Source organism: Coloeus monedula, assembly GCF_965178545.1.
Source record: "Coloeus monedula genome assembly, chromosome: 15".
In the NCBI taxonomy this organism is placed as follows: Eukaryota; Metazoa; Chordata; class Aves; order Passeriformes; family Corvidae; genus Coloeus; species Coloeus monedula.
In genome coordinates this window covers 475,896-496,961 of record NC_138795.1, presented here as the reverse complement: position 1 = coordinate 496,961, position 21,066 = coordinate 475,896, and the positions used below count along the sequence as shown (strand labels likewise).

Genomic DNA, 21,066 nt, shown 5'->3' with positions numbered 1-21,066 from the left:
GCTCTCCCTTTAAGAGCACCCCCCAAGATGTCGCCGCGGGTTCATGTGCTCGCTCTACCGAACTTGCTGGTTCCCCCTGACCCTCGGCTCGGGCTGTGGGCCACTGCCATTGGCTGGCAGCGCGGGGCGGCACTGCCTGATTGGTGCTGGCGGCGGGGCCCCGCCCCGGCGATGCCCAGCAGGCTGCGCTGCGGGCGGTGCCGGGCAGGCCGCGGCGATGGCGGCGGTGTAGCTGTGAGCGGGCGGTGCGGGGCCACCATGATCATCGAGAGCGTAGACGCGCTCAAGTCCTGGCTGGCCAAGCTGCTGGAGCCCATGTGAGTGCGGGCGTGCGGGCCGGGCGGGCCGGGCGGACACTGCTTCCCGCGGGCCCGGCCCGGCCCGGCCGAGGCGTTACGGCCCTGCCCCGCCTGCCCCCGGCCCGGGCCCGGCGCGCCCGGAGTGCGGGACAGCCCGAGCCCAGGGAGGTGCCGGGGGCCTTTTGTACTACAACGTGCAACGGAGCTGGAGAAGGGTTTGGAGCATAATTCTTATAAGGAGCAGCTGGGGGGGGCGCGGGACTCAGCCTGGAGCAAAGGAGGCTCAGGGGGGACCTTGTGGCTCTGCACAAGTCCCTGACAGGAGGGGGCAGCCGGGGGGGTCGGGCTCTGCTCCCAGGGAACAGGGACAGGAGGAGAGGGAACGGCCTCAGGCTGGGCCAGGGCAGGCTCAGGGTGGACATCAGCAGGAATTTCCCCATGGAAAGGGTGCTCAGGCCTTGGCAGGGGCTGCCCAGGGAGGTTTGGAGTGCCCATCCCTGGAGGTGCCCAAGGAAGACCTGGAGGTGTCACTCAGGGCTCTGGATTGGGGACAAGGTGGGGATGGGGCACAGCTTGGATTCGGTGGTCTGGGAGCTCTTTTCCAACCTCTGTGATTCTGTATGCTCCCAACTGCTGCCCCGGCTGTGCTGTCGACTTCAGTCCCAGCTCTGTTATCTCGGAGAAGAGCCAAGGGCTGCTGCAGGTGCTGACAAAACCAGGAATAATGTTAAAACTGTGGAAACTCTGCATTTACATCCTGCTGCTGCCCGCAGTGGGAGTGGGACTGGGATGGAGTCAGCATGGATCCAGGTCATGTCACGCATTTTATGGGTTCTAATAATTTGTCCTGGCTGCAAAGTGGTGCTGGATTTGTGCTCGTCCCAAGCTCTGTGGTGCTTTAACACATCTGGTGCTGGTGGTTCAGGCACAGCAACGGGTCAGTGGGTCTGTCAGGAGAAGCTGCTCGTCAGTGCCTGGCCAGGCTTAGGTCTGCCACAAAGTACAGCTGAGGCCTGTGGGAAGTGTTTTAAATAGGCCTTAGGTCTGCTCAGTTGCCATTGTTAAGTATTAGGCTTTTGAAAGTTCTTCACAACTTTCTTTTTCTCTTGTTACAGTAATGGGTTTCTCTGGTTTTTGGTCAAACCCTGCTGAAGGTCTCTAGACTGGAGAATGCCTCCTGCTCTTGCACTTTCCCTGCCAGCTCCCAGCGTTCCATGGGCATTTGAGCTGCACTGTGGAATGTGAGGCAGAGAATCAAGGAGCTGGCCACTGGGCCCCAACAGTCAGGGACTCTGTAGTGACACTAGAGTGACAATACAGACTGGCTTACCTGGAGGAGTGCACTCACCTTGTGTGCTCCTGCACTGCATGGTGGGATGGGGTGGGGTGCTTGGGAGGGACTAACATATGGAGGAAGGAAAGGTAGTGGTTGTCAAGTGAGGGATTGTCTCCTCTATTTGAAATTGAAGACTTACAGTCAGTAGGTGAGGGCCCCAGTATATCACACACAGTGAATGCATCACGTACAGGTTATTTCTCTGTATGTGTAAGAATTGTAAGATCTGTCAATTTGTGGTTTCTTTGTTCTTAATTGCTTCATTTAGCCTGGCTTTCAGTGGAAGTTAGATGTTGTTGCAGGCTATATGGGAGTAGATTGCTGCTTGATTGCTACTCATTGAGGATTTTTATTTCTGTCACCAGTTGCCCTCTGCTTGGCTTTTTTGCCTTTTGCTTGCTTTCTGCATCTTTTTCTTACTTGAGATTATTTTGAGGTATATGTACTTAGTAATTTTGCTTTCTATTTCTAGAGTTACTGTTCTCAGAAAATACACAATCTCCTCTCTAAATGTGAACTTAAAAAAAAAAAACCTTCCAAGTATTTTAGGTTTCTGCCCCCAGCTGATACCTGGTGTCTGTACCCTCTGAGACACCAAACCAGGAGCAGTTGCTTAATCACACTGTTGCTCTATTTCATACCTGGAGTGTTTCTAGTAGCTGAATAATGGAATCTAAAGCAATATCCAATTTAAAGATTAGTGATGAAGTATCACTGCACAGAGTTGGTATCTTTGGTCTTTGTGGAGCCAGACAAGGGCGAGGGAGTGTGGAGAGAGAACCTGGGTCAGTAACTGCTCCCCTTTGGGTGTTTTACCAGCGTTAAAAGGTTACTGTAGAATATGGTATGGAAGTATTCTTGATGAGGAATCCCCAGCACATCAGGACAGTCACTGAAGCTCTGCAGAACATGTCTGTGTGTGTATTGAAAATGGACCTCTGTGGCATTTTCTGAACTACTTTATAACAAGTTTCAATTTTTAAATGCAGTTTAATCCTTCCCAGTCCTTGTGCAGTGCCTTCCCTGGTCCATGCTCTGCTGTGCCTGTAGAGCCATTTGAGGTGTGGTTGCTGGGCTGGGAGGAGGTTCAGCAGCAGTGGTGGCTGCTCAGCTGCCCATGAGTGGGTCTGTCTGGGCAAAAGAAAGGTGATTTTCCCTCAGCAGAGCTCAGGAAGAGCAGAGAAGTGGCACTTTTGTCAGGTGGGGTTGCGGGGGTCACAAGGCAACTAAAATACTGGGCTGTGGTTGCAAAATGCCCTTCGCTGGCTCCATGGCCCCAGTGCAGCTGTGCTGGTGCTGGGTGTGAGCCCAGCAGCCCAGGGGTGTGGCAGGAGCTCCTGGGGGCTCTCCAGTGACTGCCCACCGGGGTCAGCATCCTGCAGCAGCCAAGCACAGTTCTCTCTCTCACTAGATGTGACGCAGACCCCTCAGCCTTGGCCAACTATGTTGTGGCGTTAGTCAAGAAAGACAAGCCCGAGAAGGAGCTGAAGGCTTTCTGTGCTGACCAGCTGGATGTGTTTCTGCAGAAAGGTGTGGTGCTCTGCACAGCCACGGCTGTCTGGGGGCTTTGGCTCTTTGTGGGAGGAGGGAGGGTGATGCACCATTACTGCCTTCAAAATGTTTCTTGGTATCTATTAATATTTCCTACAGAGTTTGAAGGAATAAAGATCTTGTGATTAAAAAAAATAGTAATTGTAAGATGAAGTTGTGTTACTTGGACTTTTCACAGTGGGTGGGAGGAAATGTTCTTAAATAAAAGCAACTTAATTTGAAGTGTCAGTGGTGTAGCCAGAAGCTTCTCTGACAGGTGTTTGGTAACTTCTGAAAACCTGGTCCACGTTAATCCTTCAGGTTGCTGGGAAGCTTCACATGTGGCAATTTGCTTCATAGTCAAGGATTTAAACATCTGAAAGTCTGACACTCACTGGGATGGTTATTGTGCATTTCTTATGACGTTGAACTGCTGATGGGGGTGTTGAGAATTATTTACGCTCATAAAAATTGCCCTAAAGAGGCTGCTGAGTGTAGCTGATGGAACTTGTGGATAGCTGTGGACTTGCTCCTTGATCACAGGCTCCAGTTATGCTTGCCCCTTAAAACAGAACTCTCCGTTGCTGTCTTTGATATAGCTGAGGAATTTCTTTCTGTAGATGAACAGCCTCAAGTGCCACAAATTCCAGCTCCTTCAGTGGAGCTAATGCTCATTAGTCTGAGGTGCTGCTGCTGCAAGCAGCCCACCTGGGCCAACTGTTGTCAGGGTCTTCTTTGGTAAATGTAACCGTGCATTTAAATGCGTTATGTAACAGTATTTTCTTGTGTTCTGTATCCTCAGAAACTTCAGGGTTTGTAGATAAACTTTTTGAAAGTTTGTACACCAAGAGTTACCTTCCTTCTGCTGAGCCCACAAAGGCAGAGGCGAAGGCTGCAGGGCAAGAGAAAGAGGAAGTCAAGGAGGAGGTAATGTTATTTATTCTGCCTGCCTTTTATTTTCAAATTAGCTCTCCTGCATTTGTGAGGCAAAATGTGAAAGAAAAATATATTCTATTGTGACTAATCTCCATGATCTCTGTGTGTCCGAAGAGCCATGGAAGGTGATGATTCAGACAAGAACATTTTACATCCCTTTTCATAGTCTACCTTTGATCAAGCACTCAGAAATCCTATTCACAGCTCTGGCAATAGCAGTGGATAATTACTTAAAAGGGTTTGAAAGGGAGAAGCAGCAAAACCATTCCAAAACATTTCCAACTTTGTATATTCTGTGAGGAATGAAAATTCCTTAAAATGTTTTCTGTGATGCTTAAAATCAGTGAAGTGTGTCCGCCTCTGTATTGGAATAATTACTTTGGAAAGTCAGGTAAAGTTTGTTTGCCAACAGTTTTCTCTTTTACCTTGATTTTAAGTTCTGTTGGCAAAATTGAAAGCAATCAAGTTTTCAAGAGAAGGTGACAAATAATTACAGAAATTGTCAGTCAGCCAAACCCAGGTCAACCCAAACAAATGCAGGTCCTTATTTACCAGAATGTGATTTGTCAATTGATTTAAATTAAAGTTGCTTTTTACTTTTTTTCCTCTTTTCTGATGTCCTTTTTTATCTGAGGATGTGACACAGCGTTATGACAGTTTATGGAAGTAGCTTTGCTTATGGGAGTTCATAATTTGCCACTATGCAAGACTTTCACTGTAAGAGCTTTCCCCTCCATTCTCAAAGTACTGTTGTCATAGTTTATAGAAAGTCCTTTAGAACTACCGTCAGTTGACTTAACCAGTGCTCTAGTGGGGGCAAAGGAGGAGGTTTGGGGGGCTGGAGGGGAGTGGCAATAAGCAAAAGAAGATATCTAGGACAGCTTTATGGGACAACGTTACAGAATCAGGACATTAATTAGTTATTTTGATAAAGCTCAGTGTATGGTGTGATTCCTGCACATGGAGGCCACGAAATAAACCACATGTAGAATCCCAGTCAGGTCAGGGCTGGAGGGGACCCCAGGTACCATGTGCTACACCTTGTGCTAGGAGCAGGGCTGCAGGTGGAGCTGTCCAGAGCCCTGTCAAGCCAAGTCTTGAGTATTTCTACCAGTTCTCTCCAGATAATGCTGTTACAAGGATGTAGGAAGCCTTCCTTTTTGTTTCAATTGGAAAAAAAAGTCTTTTAAAGATTAGTGCCTGTAAACTTTTTCCACCAAAATTTAACAGTAACTTACAGTAACTTGTAAGCAGTGTGCAGTGGCAGAAGTGCAGAATGGGTCAGTGGTTTGCAGTAGTGGTACAGCTGACAGACTTCTGAACCTGCTGTGGTAGTGTGACCAGTTCCACCATGGGAGCAGGTTTTTTTGCCTTAAAGCAGTTATTTAAAATATCAGCTAGTGACTTCCCTACCTGGAGAGGTGACTCCAGACTTTCTGTTTAAAGGTTCAATAAATACCTCACTTGTAGAATTGCTTGTACTAAACAAGGCAGTAGAGTGGAGAGAAATCTTGTCTTTCATGAATCATGTTTAGAAACAAAACATCAAAGTAGTTTTATTTGGGGGCGTCTCTTCTGCAGAATAAAAAAGAAAGTTTGAGACCAAAACCCTTCAACAGACTCTTGTGCTTGATTACTTGTAGTGCTTCAGTACTCGGGGCAAGTAATACTTGAGTATTGTTTTATATGGGGTCTTGTCTGTAACGTGAACTATGTTTTGGTGTCATTTTCTTCATTAAAAAAAGTGATATTCGTCCTTGTTTGGTAGTTATGTGTTAAACAGAGTTTTCAAGAGTCTGTTGAAGAAGAGCGGGAGAGCAGGAAGAAGAAGTATTCCAGTCCCCAGAGGAGCCGTGCAGATTCCAGTGAGCAAAGGTTAGCTTTGAGCCACAATATTAAAATATTCTTCTGTGTTTGCTGTCAATCTTTGGCTGTGATTTTTTTTATCTTGTAGGTAGTGGTTTTTAATGAAAAATAGGGATTTTCTACTTCCTTTGTCTGTGATAACGTTGAGTGTCTGCTGATCATGTGCATGAGAAGTCTCCACAAGAAGTTGATCTGCAAAAAAATGATATTATTCTTCCAATTACAATTCCTAGGAATGTCATCCGTTCCACTGTTTCCCTTGTTACATAAATGAAGAACGTTGTTGGGGGGCTGGAGGGTCTGGGGGCAGTTGTTCACATCATGTCAGCATCACTTTTAAAGCCTGTTCTGGTTTGAGCATCATAACTGTCTCACCTTGCCAATTCCTGCTCCTGCTTTCTACAGACCAGTGATTCAGCTTTAAGAGTCTGTACTTGTTTATGTAATTTGTGAAATTCTGACTGGAGTGTTTAACTGCCCAAATGGATGGGAAGGATGAACAGTATCTTTCTGTGTTGCAAATTTGTTTTTTAATTCTGTTGCTCTTTTCACTAGCATGGTCTACATCTGTCTTTTCTAGAACCAGAGAGAAAAAGCGGGATGATGGGAAATGGAGGGACTATGACAGGTACTATGATAGGAGTGACTTGTACAGGGAGAAGTCTGGCTGGCGCCGGGGCAGGAGTAAAAGCCGGAGCAAAAGCAGAGGGTTAAGTCGGAGTCGCAGCCGCAGCAGGGGCCGGAGCAAAGACCGGGATGGCAGCAGGAGCGGTGAGTACCCAGGGTGCTGATTCAGGAGAACATCCTCTTGCAGTGACAGGTGTGACTTCTGCATTCTGTATGGTCTAGCAGGCAGGAGATGCCCTTGAGAAGTTGGAGCAAATTTTGATAGCTTTGTGCTCTTGAAATTATTAATTATGATGCTGTTCTTCAGAGTAGAACAATTAAGGGGTTTGTTTTCTTCTTTTTTTCTCTTAATTTATCCACAGGCTTATACCTTTGGGTATCAGTAGGTCGTATTATTGTACTGTGTATTCTGACAAAGCTGTTGATTTTTTTCTTTTTTCCTCCTAAGGATTGAGCTTTTTGCAAGGCAGTGTTTCCCTCTTTCATTTTGTTACTGTGTATTTTTTAGAGAAGGCTTCTTTGCAGTTGCAGGTGGTTACCATATGATTGTTCTTTTAGGGCTAGTTCAGGTCTGTCGGAAAAGTAAGTGGCACAGATTACAGCATTCCACGCACCTTGAGACCGCGTTAGTTAAGGGCAGAGGTAGGTTTGTTGTTTCAGGCTTTTGCCCTTCTTTCTCCTTTAAAAGAGAGCTGTAAACCAGAATGAAATGAGTAGTAGGGGAATGAATGTGCATTTTGCAAAGAAAACTTTGATATTTCTGAAGTTAAACCCCTGTTTGCATTATATTTAGTTATTACTCCATTGGTAAGACTGAGCTCCTTTAAGAACAGTTTAATGTGCAGAATGCTGAGTATTTCAGGAAATGCGTTATCTCTTGCTCATGGCTCTGATGTACAGAGCAAAGCATGAAGACTTTACTCAACTTTATTTTTTTTAAACAGAGCACCGAGAGAGAGAGAGATCAAAATACAAGAGTGAAAAAAATGATGTCGAAGGCTCGTATAATCCGGTGTCCGCATCTCCCAGTAAATCCTCTGAGCAGTATTCCTCCGCACAAGCTATTCCCAATGCTGTAACTGTAGTTGCACCTGCGCACCACCTTGAAAGCACCACAGAGAGCTGGTCAAATTTCTTCAACAATCACAGCAATCCCAGTTCATTTGGCAGAAACCCTCCTCCTAAAAGAAGATGTCAAGATTATGATGGTAACTGTTCCTTAGTTTTCAGTTTCATGCCTTATTTCAATGTTTCTGTGACTTGTTTTTCAGGTATTCACTCAATGTGAGCAGCAAGTCACACTGCAGTGGCATGTGATGTGTCCCTTGTATGTAATAGATGCAGAGATGACCTTTGTTGTACTGAAGAAATAACTAGTCTTACTGAAGCAGTTTGCTTATGCTGTGACAATTGCTGGATAAGAACATACAGAGTTTTTTCCACAGGTCTCTATGTGCGAGACAAATACCTCAACCACTGGCAGTCCTGGTGCAGATTGCAGTGTGTGTGTGTTTGTGTTTAAGATAAACCACAGTGCTTCTGACTATGTTTTCCACAGCTTTTATGATGAATGCATGCAAGTTTGTATGCTTTTATGAAAGATTGTTCTGACTTGAATTGTTTTGTGAAACCTTACCTTACAGTGTAATAACATATCAGTGGATTCATGTTTTCTTTAGTAAGAAATTCTATGAAAACCTGCAATGTTACCAGTCACTGAGAACTCTACTGGGTTTGTTTTCTAACGCAACATGAAATGTCCTGTTTTGCAGAGCGAGGCTATTGTGTCCTTGGTGATCTCTGCCAGTTTGATCACGGAAATGATCCTTTAGTAGTAGATGAAGTTTCCTTGCCGAGTATGATCCCGTTCCCGCCGCCGCCGCCGGGGCTGCCGCCGCCGCCGGGGATGCTGCTGCCGCCGCTGCCGGGGCCGGTGCGCGGCCTGAGGCTGCCGGTGCCGCAGCCGCACCCGCAGCCCCCGCCGCCCGTCGTGCTGCCTGTCCCGCGTGAGTCACAGCACCGCTGCCGTGCGGCTGGGTTGCGGTTTCTTTGCTGGCCGTGCGCCGGTCAAAATAGTGCCAAAAGAACTCTGAAAGTTCAGCTGGTAGACCGTGATGTTCCTAGCACTCCAAACTGAATTGAATGGGGCAGGGGGTGGAGTTGGGGATCTTTCAGCTCATGTCAGTGGTAGTTGGTAGTGATTGGATTGGTTACTGACGCTTACTAGCCTTTTTTTTTTTCCCTGTAATGCAAAAAATGTTGAGATTCAGTCTCCTAGAGATTCTAATAAAGCTCCAGTGTTGGTGCTACATTATCTGCCACTAGAAAGCAATACATTATTGACACATTTAAGACCTTTTTTTAGCTCGGCAGTGATCTGAAATATTGAGCCTTTTGTGTTATCTTACTGCATCTTATAAACACTATGAAATAGCATATTAGGGACATGCTTTCTCTGTTTCAGTGGTGTCTATTCCTGGGACAGAATACATGCTGTCATAATTGTGTCCAATATCAGCAATTTTGGGAGGAGGGATAATTTGATGGAGGATTAACCCTAAAGTTTGCGCGAGCCCTTCAGCAGGTGCAACTGACTTGCTATGAGAGAACAGACAGTGCTCAGGATGGGCTGTGTAGTGTCACTCAGGGTCCTTTTTGGTCATACAGTCTGTAGGAACATCTGTATGGTCTATGGGGAAACCAAAGCACAGCCAACTAGAGAAATTCCTTGTCTGGGAATGCCTCTTTCCCTGCAGTTCTTGTTTCAGAACTGCAATCTAAATGCTGCTGATCTGATCTCTTGCTCTGAGCAAGCCTTGGCTCTCCGTGGCAGAGCTGAGGCAGGAGCTGCTGTAGTTAAGCCATCTCTAGCACTAACAAACCTCTGGGGAAGAAAAGACACTCTCTTTTTTCCTTAAAGCTTTGTCTCTCCTGAGAAAGAGAAGAGGTGTTGGAATCAGAGTAATTTACCTGAATAGGCTTCTCAGTTTGCTGTTAACTGTAGTGGGATTGAAGATATTTACAGCCCTGACCTTGCCGAAAGCAAGGCATAAACGCAGCATCGAATTGTTTGCACGTTTTGCCTTTGAGCTGTCAGTGTGTGATCTGTTCTGTGGTGTCGTTGTAGGACCACCTTTAACACAGTCCAGCTTGATAAACAGTCGTGACCAGCCGGGGACAAGCGCAGTGCCCAGTCTTGCACCCATAGGAGCAAGGCTGCCTCCTCCTCTGCCCCAGAACCTGCTCTATACAGTGTCAGAACGTAAGCAAATGCTTTTTGGTTTAAATCTGTTCGATGTAAAAATTTAAAATTCTCTCTGTTGATGTGTGATTAGAAATTATGATCTGTCTTCCTCCAATATATACAAATCTAAAAAGAAGTCTGATGGTTCTCCCTGGGTCAGCCCATCATCCATTCTGGTATGGAATGGCAGCAGGGCTCTGTCCTGGTCTGAGGGAGAGCACTGTGGGGAGCTTTGGGTTTCATGTGCTCACAGCAATCAGATTGTTGCATAAGAAATGTTCCTTTCATCTTCAAGCCATTCACTAGGACATTAGGAGGTGAAAGATGGACCTGCAAACCTATAATTGCTGTTTAACTTAGGCTTTACTCCTCTCCAGTTTGGACTAATACAGATGAGAGCTTTTTTTTTTTCCCCAGCTGTATATCACAATAGTCTGTACAGTCTTCATAGACATCAATACTTTTTCTGTTCTTTTTCTGGAATCACCCTGGTTCTAGCTGTCTAAAAGTTGATAGCTTTCACTGGACATGTCCCTCTTCCTTAACAGAGCTCAAAATTTTTACATGTTTTTACAAGGGAAAATAGCAAGATACCTGGAAAGTCCTGATTGCTCAATTTAAATACAACAAAGCTTATTTCTAATGGCATTTCCATGTTCTATATGACCAAAATAAGATAATTAAATGTCATTGTTTTATAATATCCTCATCTTTGTTAACAAAAATATTCTGAATTTTATTCAAAGAGGGGGTCTAGTTCAGTTCATGATCCATGCCATTTTATTTGTGACTTCCATGTTTTTCAAAACTTCAGTCACTCAAATTTCTTATTAGATAATCGTTCAGTTATCCCCAAGTCCTGTTGGGTGTTCAGGTGTCACCATCTGATCCTTTCAGCTCCAGAACTTCTGATGGGTGATTCTGCCTGTCCTAGCTTACAGGGCTTCACAGTAATTCTGTTCTCCAGAACCTCTGTGGGGATTCTCATGTCCTGTTCTTGGACTGTTGTGGTAACAGCTGCTGGTTGCCCTCTTGCAGTCAATCATGTTCTAAATCAGGGAAGAGGAGCTTGTAGTTCAGCTCCTTCGAGGTTAGAGAATGTTCTTGTTTTACAGTTTCAGGCTCCGCTATCTGATTTTAACTGTAGAGTTGTCCTTGTCGCTGCAGAATAAGGAGCTGGGATTTTAGAGGGGTTCATGTCTGTCAGGTTCCCTTGTAGAGGCATTCGTTGTGTTCCCAGATGTACTGTTCCTATGGAGGCTCTTCACAGACTTCATTCATTCTAGTTTTTGTATAGCTTCCTTTCTAACGATAAAAAAATGCATTATCCTCAGTTTGGACCTTGGGCTGATGATCAATAGGAGTTAATTCTGTCATCTTGTATTCTTATGGTGACCCCTTCTAATGAAAATGATCATTAGTACCTTAGCTAAGCTAGGCAGCTGATCTCACTCTTACATAAAGACAATTCAGTAGGTAAGTATTGGTTCCATTACCTCATTTCTCAACTTTCTTTGATTGAAATCATTTAAGTATGTTCTTCACCTAAACTTCTTTCCCGAAGAGAACTAGACTGTTGGGCAGCAAAGGCTGGAAATCTCTTTGCATCTTAGACTCTACAGTATCAATGTCGAAACCAAATCTTGTGTTGTTGCCCTTAAAACACTGCTAGATGTTGTGCACACTGTCACACAGACACCTCAGGCCTTTCCAGGCAGTGGATCAGCAATACTCTGTATTGTGACCTGTGTGCTTTGGACAAATAGTAGCAAAATAAAAGCCAAAAGAGAATGTGTCCTGATAGGCTAGGCATGAAGATCAGGTGAGGGTTTGCAATGGCTGCACAGGTTGGCTGTACCACCTCTCTTCTCTTCATCCAAAACAACTTCTGACTCTTGGACATCCATGCATTTCCTTAAAGGAAAATTAACCCCGAGTCTTAAACTCACTTGAAAAATTCTGTCATTTCTCTCCTTTTTTTGTAGATACATATGAGCCAGATGGCTATAACCCTGAAGCTCCTAGTATTACCAGTGCTGGTAGATCTCAGTATCGGCAGTTCTTTACGAGAGCACAAATGCAGCGTCCAAATCTAATTGGCCTAACATCTGGGGAGATGGATACAAACCCTCGAGGTAGGAAGGGTTCTGGTCATTGCTGTTGCTATTTTTGTCCAAGACCGTCAACACTTTTCCCCCTTTTCAGGCTGAAAGCACTAGTTTTTCTCACTGGTCTAGTGTTTCAGAGCATTTTTTGGACATTCTACCTTTTTTAAGTGCTAACATGCCTGTATTAAAGTCAAAGCAGCCTTTTTGATTAAAAATAAGCACTTGCTTGGGAGTGCTACAAGGGGTTGGTTGTTTGGTTGGGGTTTTATTCCTCTTAAGCCTGTGAAGGCACTTTCCAGGTACTGAGAGCTCCTAGAAAGAAAAATGGTGCCTAAAGATGGCTTTAGCAGCACAGTCTACAGAATGCTTTTGATTAGCCATGGGCACAGAAATGATGATCCAAGTTCCTTGCCCTGGCTGTTGTCATGGTAGTGAAGAAGGGAGCTATCGTGGCATGTTTTGGTGCTTGATGGTCTGACTCTGTCAGCCAGGTGTTCTCTCTGAAATGAACGTCACAGGTATCATTCCGATTTCCTAGCCCATGGGAATCCCAGTCTGCGCTTAAATCCTGGCCCCGACCTGAATGGATGTGGGTGCTGTCTCTCAGTGGTGATGTGTACAAGTATCTTCCAGGGAAGAGAACAAGTCGAGGCTCTTTAAAGAAAGTTTAATTGTAGCAGCAAAACTTTCTTTTTCCCTCATGTTTTTCCTGCCCTGTTTCTTAAAACCAAAGATGTTAAATTTTGGGGTTTGCTGTTATACTTCAGTGTTTCTTACTCAGTAGATAAGAAATTTTTTTTTTTTTTTTCTTTTTTTAATTTTCAGTATTTCCTTCCAGTGACTCATCCTGTAAGGAATATGGTTAAATGTTATTGCAGAAATTGCTGTTTGCATCTTAATGACTGTCACAGAGGCAGGGTTGGGGCTTAATTGCTGCCCCACAGGTTCTCTCTGAGAGCCCATCCCAGGGGTAACCAGGGGTGAGTGCTCAGTGGTGGGGCTTCACAGCACTTTTTACTGTCTTTGTCACAGGTGTGAAAGGTTTGCTCTCAGATCATCCTCCAAAGTGGGGATGCCATACCCAGAAATGCCCAGTCTCTGTTCTCACCAGTGTAACCAGCAGAGCCCTGGCTTGCATAAAAGCCATAGAAATTGCTGTATAACTCAGACTTCTTTTTAGGGGTTGAATATTTGGCATTCACAGGAGACTAACACCAAGGGCATTATCTTGAAAAGGTTGCAAATAAATTTCTAGCAAACTTTGTTGGTAGAATTTGCTTCAAACTTTAAATCTAATGTCTTAAAGAGTGTAATAGTTGTGCTTAATTAACAGTTTGTTGCTGAAACCTGGCTGGAGGGCTGGCAGTGGGATAGCAGTGGAAACAACAGGTTCTTGGCTGCTTTTGCCCTGTCAAGGGTTCACCTAGTGCAAGCTGGTTGTTAATTCAGCCCCTGCCCTTGCAGAGCTCTAACCTAAAGCCTGGGGACCCACCCATGGTTCTTTTCCTCCTTTTCTTTTTTGTTGGGATTTTAGTACCTGAAAGATGGAGTTTTAGCTTTGTTTCTTCAAGCTAATTCGAACCTTAAAGATCAAAACCCATCCCTCCCAGCTGGACCATGTGGGTTTCCCTCAGGATGTTTAGTTAGGCTAGGGAATGATCTGAATGATTTTGTTCAGAAACAAAACTGGCCAATTTGGTAAAGTCTTCCTAATGTTTGTTTTTAACCTCAGTTCTGTTTTGCTGTGTGAAAGCTTTTCCATGCATGGTGGAGTAACACAGGCCTTTTTCCTTCCCTCCAGCTGCCAACATTATCATCCAAACTGAACCTCCCATTCCCATTACAAATAACAGCAGCAATGTCACTAGAGTTGTCCTGGAACCAGATAGCAGGAAAAGATCTCCAAGCAGCATGGAATGTCCACCATTGAAGAAGCCCTGGTTGGGAAAGTAAGAATTAGCTGCAGGTCGTTAATTCAAATGTACTCGATTGCTGTTAGTGCTGTGAACATTGCTATTCACCAGTCTCTGTAATTTGGCATGGTTAAGTCAAAAAATCTGTGTCCACATAATATGGAGACTAAACGTGGGGTTGGGAGGGAGCTCTTTTGTTAGTGTCTAGAGGGTGTACTTTTTAGGGGAAAAATGCCATTTAGATGTGTGTTAACATTTGCTGCCTTGCTTGGGCACACATGTACTTATCTGAACTCTTCCTGTTCTCCTTTTCTCTAGGCAAGTAAATAACAACCAGAATAAGCCAGGGTTTTTGAAAAAGAATCAGTATACTAATACAAAATTAGAAGTTCGAAAAATCCCACCAGAATTGAACAATATTACACAGCTCAACGAACACTTCAGCAAATTTGGAACTATTGTAAATATTCAGGTAAAAACCAAAGTCCAGTTTTGTCTGTGTGTGGGTCCTTTATTTTCCCCGAAGCATGCTTGAATACTGTATGTTTTCTTTGAGAAATCTTAGTGGAGACAAATTGGGAGAGGAGGTAATCGAGTTCAGAAAAACCTTTTCTTGGTCTACTGTGTATTATTATCTTAATTCTGTGAAACCATATTGGCTTCTGCCTTTATGATGCCTAATTATATTTGGAAGGCTTGCAGGTTTAACAGTGTCTGAATCAACTCAGGTTTTTGAGCAACTTGAGTATAACTTTTGAAAGAGATGATCTGACAATTTGTCTTGTATGATGGTCTTATGGTATTTGATGGTCAGGATTTTGACAAAGGTGCTACAGGAGAGTCTTTATCTGCTTCAGTTTGTTACCACTTGGCATCCTAGAACTGGCTCCAACTCAGTGGCGCCCTTGCCCTGTAAAAGAAGAGAAAAAGCACTTTAAAAACATAGTTAAAATAGCATTTAATTTCCATTTATTTTTCTAGATAAAACAGTTGCCTCTCAAATCCTCAGTTAGAGGTCTAAATAAAAGACAGCTATCTGGGAAGCCTCTGTATTTCTTGATCATTTTGTCTTAGCCCAAAAGATATTGTGGTGCTTTCTCACCTGTCTAATGAATAATGCATTTCAAACATGCTATCTCAATCACTACACTAGAAAGTCCAAGATACGTTTTTATTGCTGTGATATTAATTTTTAGAGGAAAAATATGCTTATTCAAGACTTGGAGATGCTGCTGCATTGAGGGTGTGGTGAGGCCTTGCACTGTGCACCCTCAGGCAGCACTTGTCCTTCAGGAGACTGGGATAAAGAGCCTTTGGGATGCCAGAGTGATACCAGACATACCCCAGGGGCACTGCACAGTGCTCTGAATACATGATGTTGTTGGTAGAGGAGTCTTATTTATTTATTTATTTATTTAAATGTATATAGACTTTGCTGCAAGTACATGTAATGTCTGCCAAAAGGTCCTTCGCTTTAATTGCATAGAATGTCTTACCAGTGTTTTGAGCTGTTAATACACTGGATACCCAACTCATCACTGCAGATTATTTGTAGATGGGTTTGCTAATGATTGAAGTGTTTTCTTCCTTGAGAAATAATACATTTATGAACTTTTGCTTTAGGTTGCTTTCCAGAATGATCCTGAAGCTGCTCTCATTCAGTACTTGAGTAACGATGAGGCAAGGAAGGCAATTTCCAGCACGGAGGCAGTGCTGAGCAATCGGTTTATCCGGGTGCTGTGGCACAGGGAAAGCGAGCAGCAGCCCCCAGTGCTGCAGCAGCAGCCACCACCCACCCCCCAGGCCCTGCAGCACCTGCAGCAGCAGGCCCTGGCCACACCGCCCGCCGTGACCATGCACAGCAGCCTGTCCAAGGTACGTGCTGGCAGGGAGGTCAGCAGCATTCCCAAGTGACTGCTGCTGCAGAAAAGCAAAGTGTCTAATCTTGGTGTTCTCAAATCTATGGATATGCAGGTGATGAACAAACCCCTGGCATCTGGTGCCTATGTCCTTAACAAAGTCCCAGTGAAAAGGCGCCTTGGAGCAGCGGGTGGGAGCCAGCCTGAGCTGAGCCAGCCCGGGGCTGGGGTGGAGGAGTCTCAGGTATGTTGAGGGTGGACCATGGTTGTGCTCTCAGGTACAGCTTTGGCTTGTCAGCCAGGAAGGAACAAGCAAAGAGAACTTGTGAATTGTTCCCGCTTGGTTCTGTTGCTTTTCAGTAATGTTCCATGCAGCCATGGTCAGTCACTTCTTCCTCATTTCATCAACTGTTTATATGAAATAGGGACAATGACTTCAGGAACAAAGTATCAGTGTTTTGAATTGCATAAAATACTTTTGGCAGTGCTTGATAGTAAACAAATCTGACAACCGGTATGTGAGACCAGCCTTTTGTTGACAAGTGTAATGGCTTTCCCAGCAATTTTTGAGCTTATGCTGTGCTTTAACAGCAGTGCTAGAAGCTTATAGAGTATTTGTACCCAGAGTTCAAGCTGATACTGCTCAATTCACACTGATATCGTAGTGCAGCATGTGTTCTGGGCCATGGGGAAGTCCTTTTAAGAAAGGAAGGATGGAGTGGCTTTTGCTGCCTTACTTGATCAGAAAGTGGGATGCTGGGCTGTGACTGCAGAGCTAGTTTCAGATGCAGATCATCGCCTTCAGCAGTGTCCTAGTGGGAATCGGGATGCAAAGGGAGTCTGCCATGGAGAAGGAAAGACAGTATCTTTGGCAGAAATCCTTTTAACTGAACTGATGTCTTTATCCATGTGTTTTAATTGCCTTGGTCTTTCTGCCTCATTGCACAAATCTGTGCATTCATGTTGGTGTTTCAGGGATCCTCTGAAGTTCCCTGCTGGTATATCACAGTCAACTTAAACTATACCATATTTTATACATATACTCTGTGTTTTTACTATTTCAGATATTTCCTACTTCTACAAGCCACTCAAAAATGCTTTACAGTTCTCCAAACTTGAAGACAACTCTGAAGTCTGGTGCAGGGTCTAAACCTCATGATGTGCAAGAAGCCCTTAAAAAAAAACAGGTACTTAATGACTGATGGCTGACTGACAGTGTAGCAAGCAAAGTGCTTTAAATGCAAGGTTTGATGAGCACCTGAAACCTCAGCTACTGCTGTACAGCTTTATAGGTGGGTGTGGAGTTGGTCATTGTTATGGGACGGTTTGGAAACACGCACTGGGGCTAATCATGTGTGCAGTGTCCTTTTGGGGTGTCCTGCTCAGCACACTTGGCCATGTTGGGTTTTCTGAGTTTAATCTCTGCAGGTCTGAGACATTTGAATAACAGTGCACAGTATGTTTCTTAAGAGGTGTCTGAAGGGGGGAAAATGTTAGTAAAGTACCTTACAGCAGGAAATTAGCAGCTTTTTATTGAATCAGCTGCACTTCAGACTTGTGCTTTTTGCAGACAGTACTTTTTGTTGTGGACTTCACTTCCATAGCTTGAAGAGGATAATAGGATCTGTATGAGTACATGTAATGCTAGACTGCTTTTTACTGATGGAAAGAATTTTCTCCTCATCTAGGAGGCAATGAAACTCCAGCAAGATATGAGGAAAAAGAAGCAGGAGATGTTAGAAAAACAAATAGAATGCCAGAAGGTAAGTCTGGGATGTGGCTAGTAAATACATTCTGATTTTGTAGATACCTGTCTGTTCAGGGCTTTTTTTCCTGGAATTTTATGTTCCTGTTCTTTTATTATTGTATAGATGTTGATATCCAAGCTGGAGAAAAACAAGGCCATGAAACCAGAAGAGAGAGCAGAAATTATGAAGACTTTAAAAGAGCTAACAGGAAAAATATCTCAGCTAAAGGATGAATTGAAAACCTCATCTACAACCTCCACACCATCCAAACTGAAGTCCAAGACAGAGGTACTTAGTGTGCAACACACTTGCCTACTTGGTTTTTGTAACTGTTTTTAATAATGTCTTAAAAATGCAGCAGTATTAGATCAAAACACTTATGAGCAACATTGTAATGTGAGCGATAACCACGGACAAACAAGCCATGGTTGAAGGAACTCCATGACCTAGTTTTGCTTGTAGCTCATTCATGCTTGTTCCAGTTCTAAAGCAGAGAATTCTGGGCCCTTCAAGAAATGGGGGGGACCACACACACACAGAGGCAATTAAAACAAACTGAATTTAGAGGAAAGCATGGCTATCGTGTCCTGATCTGTCTGTATCATTTACACAAAGGTATTGCTGAAGTGGAATAAAACATTACAAGTAGGTGTTACAGTTCTGCCCTTTCCTTCTGTTTTCTTTTCCCACCTCCTTCTCTCCCAGGCACAGAAGGAACTGTTGGACGCAGAGCTGGACTTCCATAAGAGACTGTCCTCTGGAGAGGACACGACTGAACTGCGGAAAAAGCTCAATCAGTTACAGGTGGAGGTGAGCTGGTCTGCACTGCTGCTGTTAATGAATTGATGAATTCTGGGTGTTTCCAATCCTCTCACTGTGGGGATGGCTGTGTTCTTTCCCCAGGCTGCTCGGTTAGGAATCTTGCCTGTTGGTCGAGGAAAGACAGCACCAGCCCAAGGAAGGGGCCGGGGCCGGGGCCGTGGGGGCAGAGGACGGGGAATGTTGAACCACATGGTGGTGGATCATCGGCCCAAAGCACTCACCGTGGGAGGCTTCGTTGAAGAGGAAAAAGATGAATTGTTACAGCACTTCTCTGTAAGTGTGACCTGTAAATCACTATACATTTCTTTTCCTGCTGTAAAATCAAGCTTCTCTTAGAATAGCAATAAATCTGAGCTTTTGCCTAAAAATAGAAGTGCTGCAATATTGCTGGCTGATGCAGCTGGGAGTCCTCTGGCTCTCACTTTTCTGTCCAAAAAATCAGATTTCGGTGTCACTTCAGTACACTACAATTGTACCACGTGATTATGGAGGTGGAGGAGAACATTACTGCCAGTCCTAATGAACTTTACCCTCACAGAAATTTGGAGATATCGAAGACCTTCAAGAAGAGGATTCCCCATTAAGTGTTGTTGTAACTTTTAAGTCCCGCTCAGAAGCTGAGAATGTAAGTAGAATTGTGGATTTTTTTTTTTTTCCACAGATCTAAGATAAGAGTTTTTAATTACTTGTGTCTACCTTTGTATTTTAAAATTTCAGAGGCTTTGATCCCCCAGTTTGAGCTTGATAGTGTTTGGTGCTGCTGCCGGTAGTGCCACTGAAGGGGAAGTACCTCCTGGTTATCTGAGCAGTGACACAGGGCTTTCCCTGATAAAGCTGCATGTCCCTGGCAGTTCAGAGCCCTGCTCATCCTCTCACAGTGCCGGGGCAGGAGCAGGATTTGGCAGATTGGGGTGTAGCTGGAGTTGCTTTTGGAACAGTGAAGTGGGTCATTGTGGTTTATATATTTGAGATCTTCAAACCACAGATTTGAGATCTGTACTACGTGCGCTGGGTCTGGCTTGTTGCTGGTGTTAAAAGTTCTGCACTTGATCTCTCTGAAAATCTGTTGGTTTAAACACAACTCAGGCTGCTAACCAGGGATCCCGGTTCAAGGACCGACGGCTCCAGATCTCGTGGCACAAACCCAAGGTACCTTCTGTGTCCACAGAAGTAGAGGAAGAGGAGTCCAAGGAAGAGGTATGAAAATCTCTTAATAACCTTGTCATTCTTACTGGACTCTAATGGTTGAGAACTCATAGGATACAGTTTCCTGTGTGCTGAAGAAATTTCATAAAATATGTTTTTACAAACCAGTAACTGAACTGGTTTTGAGTAGTCAGGTACATTGTAAAACAGAGAAAATGGGAAGAAAAAAAAAGACACTTTGTTGATGGGCTGTAATTTGTCAATGATGTAAACAAGCCTCAGGTTCTGTATGTGCAGGCTGCAAAGCCTTTTACTGCTCACTCTTAGTGCTTTACTGTAGGAGAAGTTGTGTGTTCTTCCCTGTAATTCACCTTAACACCTTAAGCTTTTAAAGATTATTTTGTTGTGGCACTTAACAGAAACCTTGTCTGGGAGAGGGTGAGTGGCAGTTTATTCCTGCTTCCTCTGAAGCTTTGCTCTCTTTCTCTTTCCTGATACGAGGCTGCTGTTCTTCCCCTAAAAGTGATGGGATGTGACTGATTGTGTTTGTGGGACACGCGGTAATACCCAAACCAGATACCAGTACAGCTGGTGCTGTGTGCTGTGTCCCTGGGCATAGCTTGGAACTTGTGCCTAAAAGTTCATTTTTTCTTCCTTCAGGAGACTGAAACCTCAGATTTATTTTTGCACGAAGATGATGATGATGATGATGAAGATGAGGATGAATCCCGTTCTTGGAGAAGATGAAACTTGATGTTCGAAATGTATAATTTTAGGAATATAGTTCAAACTACATCTTTTAAACGTTTATTTAAGGAAGTTGATGAGCCAAAAAAAGCTTTACTTTCTTTTTCAAACCACAAGATTTACCATGAGCAGTTTGGTATGAAAACATTTGGGACACAGAGCTGTGAGACTGAGCTAGCCAAAGGCCCAGGAACTTCTTACAGGATTATCAAGCTCACCAGGGTGGTGATTTTTTTCTATTTAAGAAGGATAAAAAAGGGGGGGAGGGAGGGAGTAAGGGGGGGGATTTGGAAATCAGTATTTTCTTGTCCTCTTTTTGTGTCACCTGTATTACCTTGTTTTGGGTTTTTTATAATGTGATTGATTTGTTAGTTTATAATTGAAAAGATATTACAGGTTTTATTTAGCAATATTACGGGGTTAGGGGAAAGACAAACTTTCATTAAATATTATGAAAGAAAAAACTGGCCTCATTTGCTCGTTGAAAAAAGGTAGCATTTTGTTTCCTGTGGAGTCTCATGTTGTAGGAATTATTTGTGGCTAGATTCTTAAATCATTTACTTCAGTATGTTTGACAGCCACACAGTCTCTATGTTGTGCTGCTTTTTGTGAGAGGAGGTGGAAGAAACAATTTAACAGGGTATTGTTATAGCATTGTCCAGTTCACTCTGTTTCTCCAAATTCTGCTTCACAGAAAACATCAGCAGGGACACACACACTGGAGTGGATTTGCACTCCTTCTTGATTTCCTTCTGTCATTTCAGTGTAAGGCTCAGTGTAAGTCAGGCTGTTCATTGCATTTCAGTATTTGTGAGCAGGAATGGAAGGAGTTCCAGTCTTCCTCGAAAGCAGCTAAGCTGGCTCCTGTCTACCAGCCAGGAGCAA

At 44.0% G+C, this 21,066-nt stretch overlaps 1 protein-coding gene across 2 annotated transcripts; it reads left to right on the top strand.

Annotated features, from left to right (window-relative positions):
• Window positions 1-196: 196 nt before the first annotated feature.
• Window positions 197-20,424, top strand: LOC309578515 (RNA-binding protein 27-like). 2 transcript variants are annotated; one of them, XM_082291219.1, is made up of 21 exons: window positions 197-317; window positions 3,047-3,165; window positions 3,968-4,092; window positions 5,870-5,976; window positions 6,548-6,738; window positions 7,539-7,802; window positions 8,367-8,600; window positions 9,722-9,856; window positions 11,824-11,973; window positions 13,748-13,895; window positions 14,178-14,331; window positions 15,483-15,734; window positions 15,834-15,962; window positions 16,783-16,905; window positions 17,407-17,481; window positions 17,590-17,754; window positions 18,172-18,276; window positions 18,370-18,561; window positions 18,827-18,913; window positions 19,375-19,485; window positions 20,095-20,424. In XM_082291219.1, the coding sequence occupies exons 1-21, from the start codon at window positions 259-261 to the stop codon at window positions 20,179-20,181; spliced, it is 3,012 nt and encodes a 1,003-aa protein (XP_082147345.1). In that variant the 5' UTR covers window positions 197-258; the 3' UTR covers window positions 20,182-20,424. The 2 variants fall into 2 exon arrangements, with proteins under 2 accessions (XP_082147345.1, XP_082147346.1); XM_082291220.1 differs by lacking the exon at window positions 11,824-11,973.
• The last annotated feature ends 642 nt before the right edge of the window (window positions 20,425-21,066 follow it).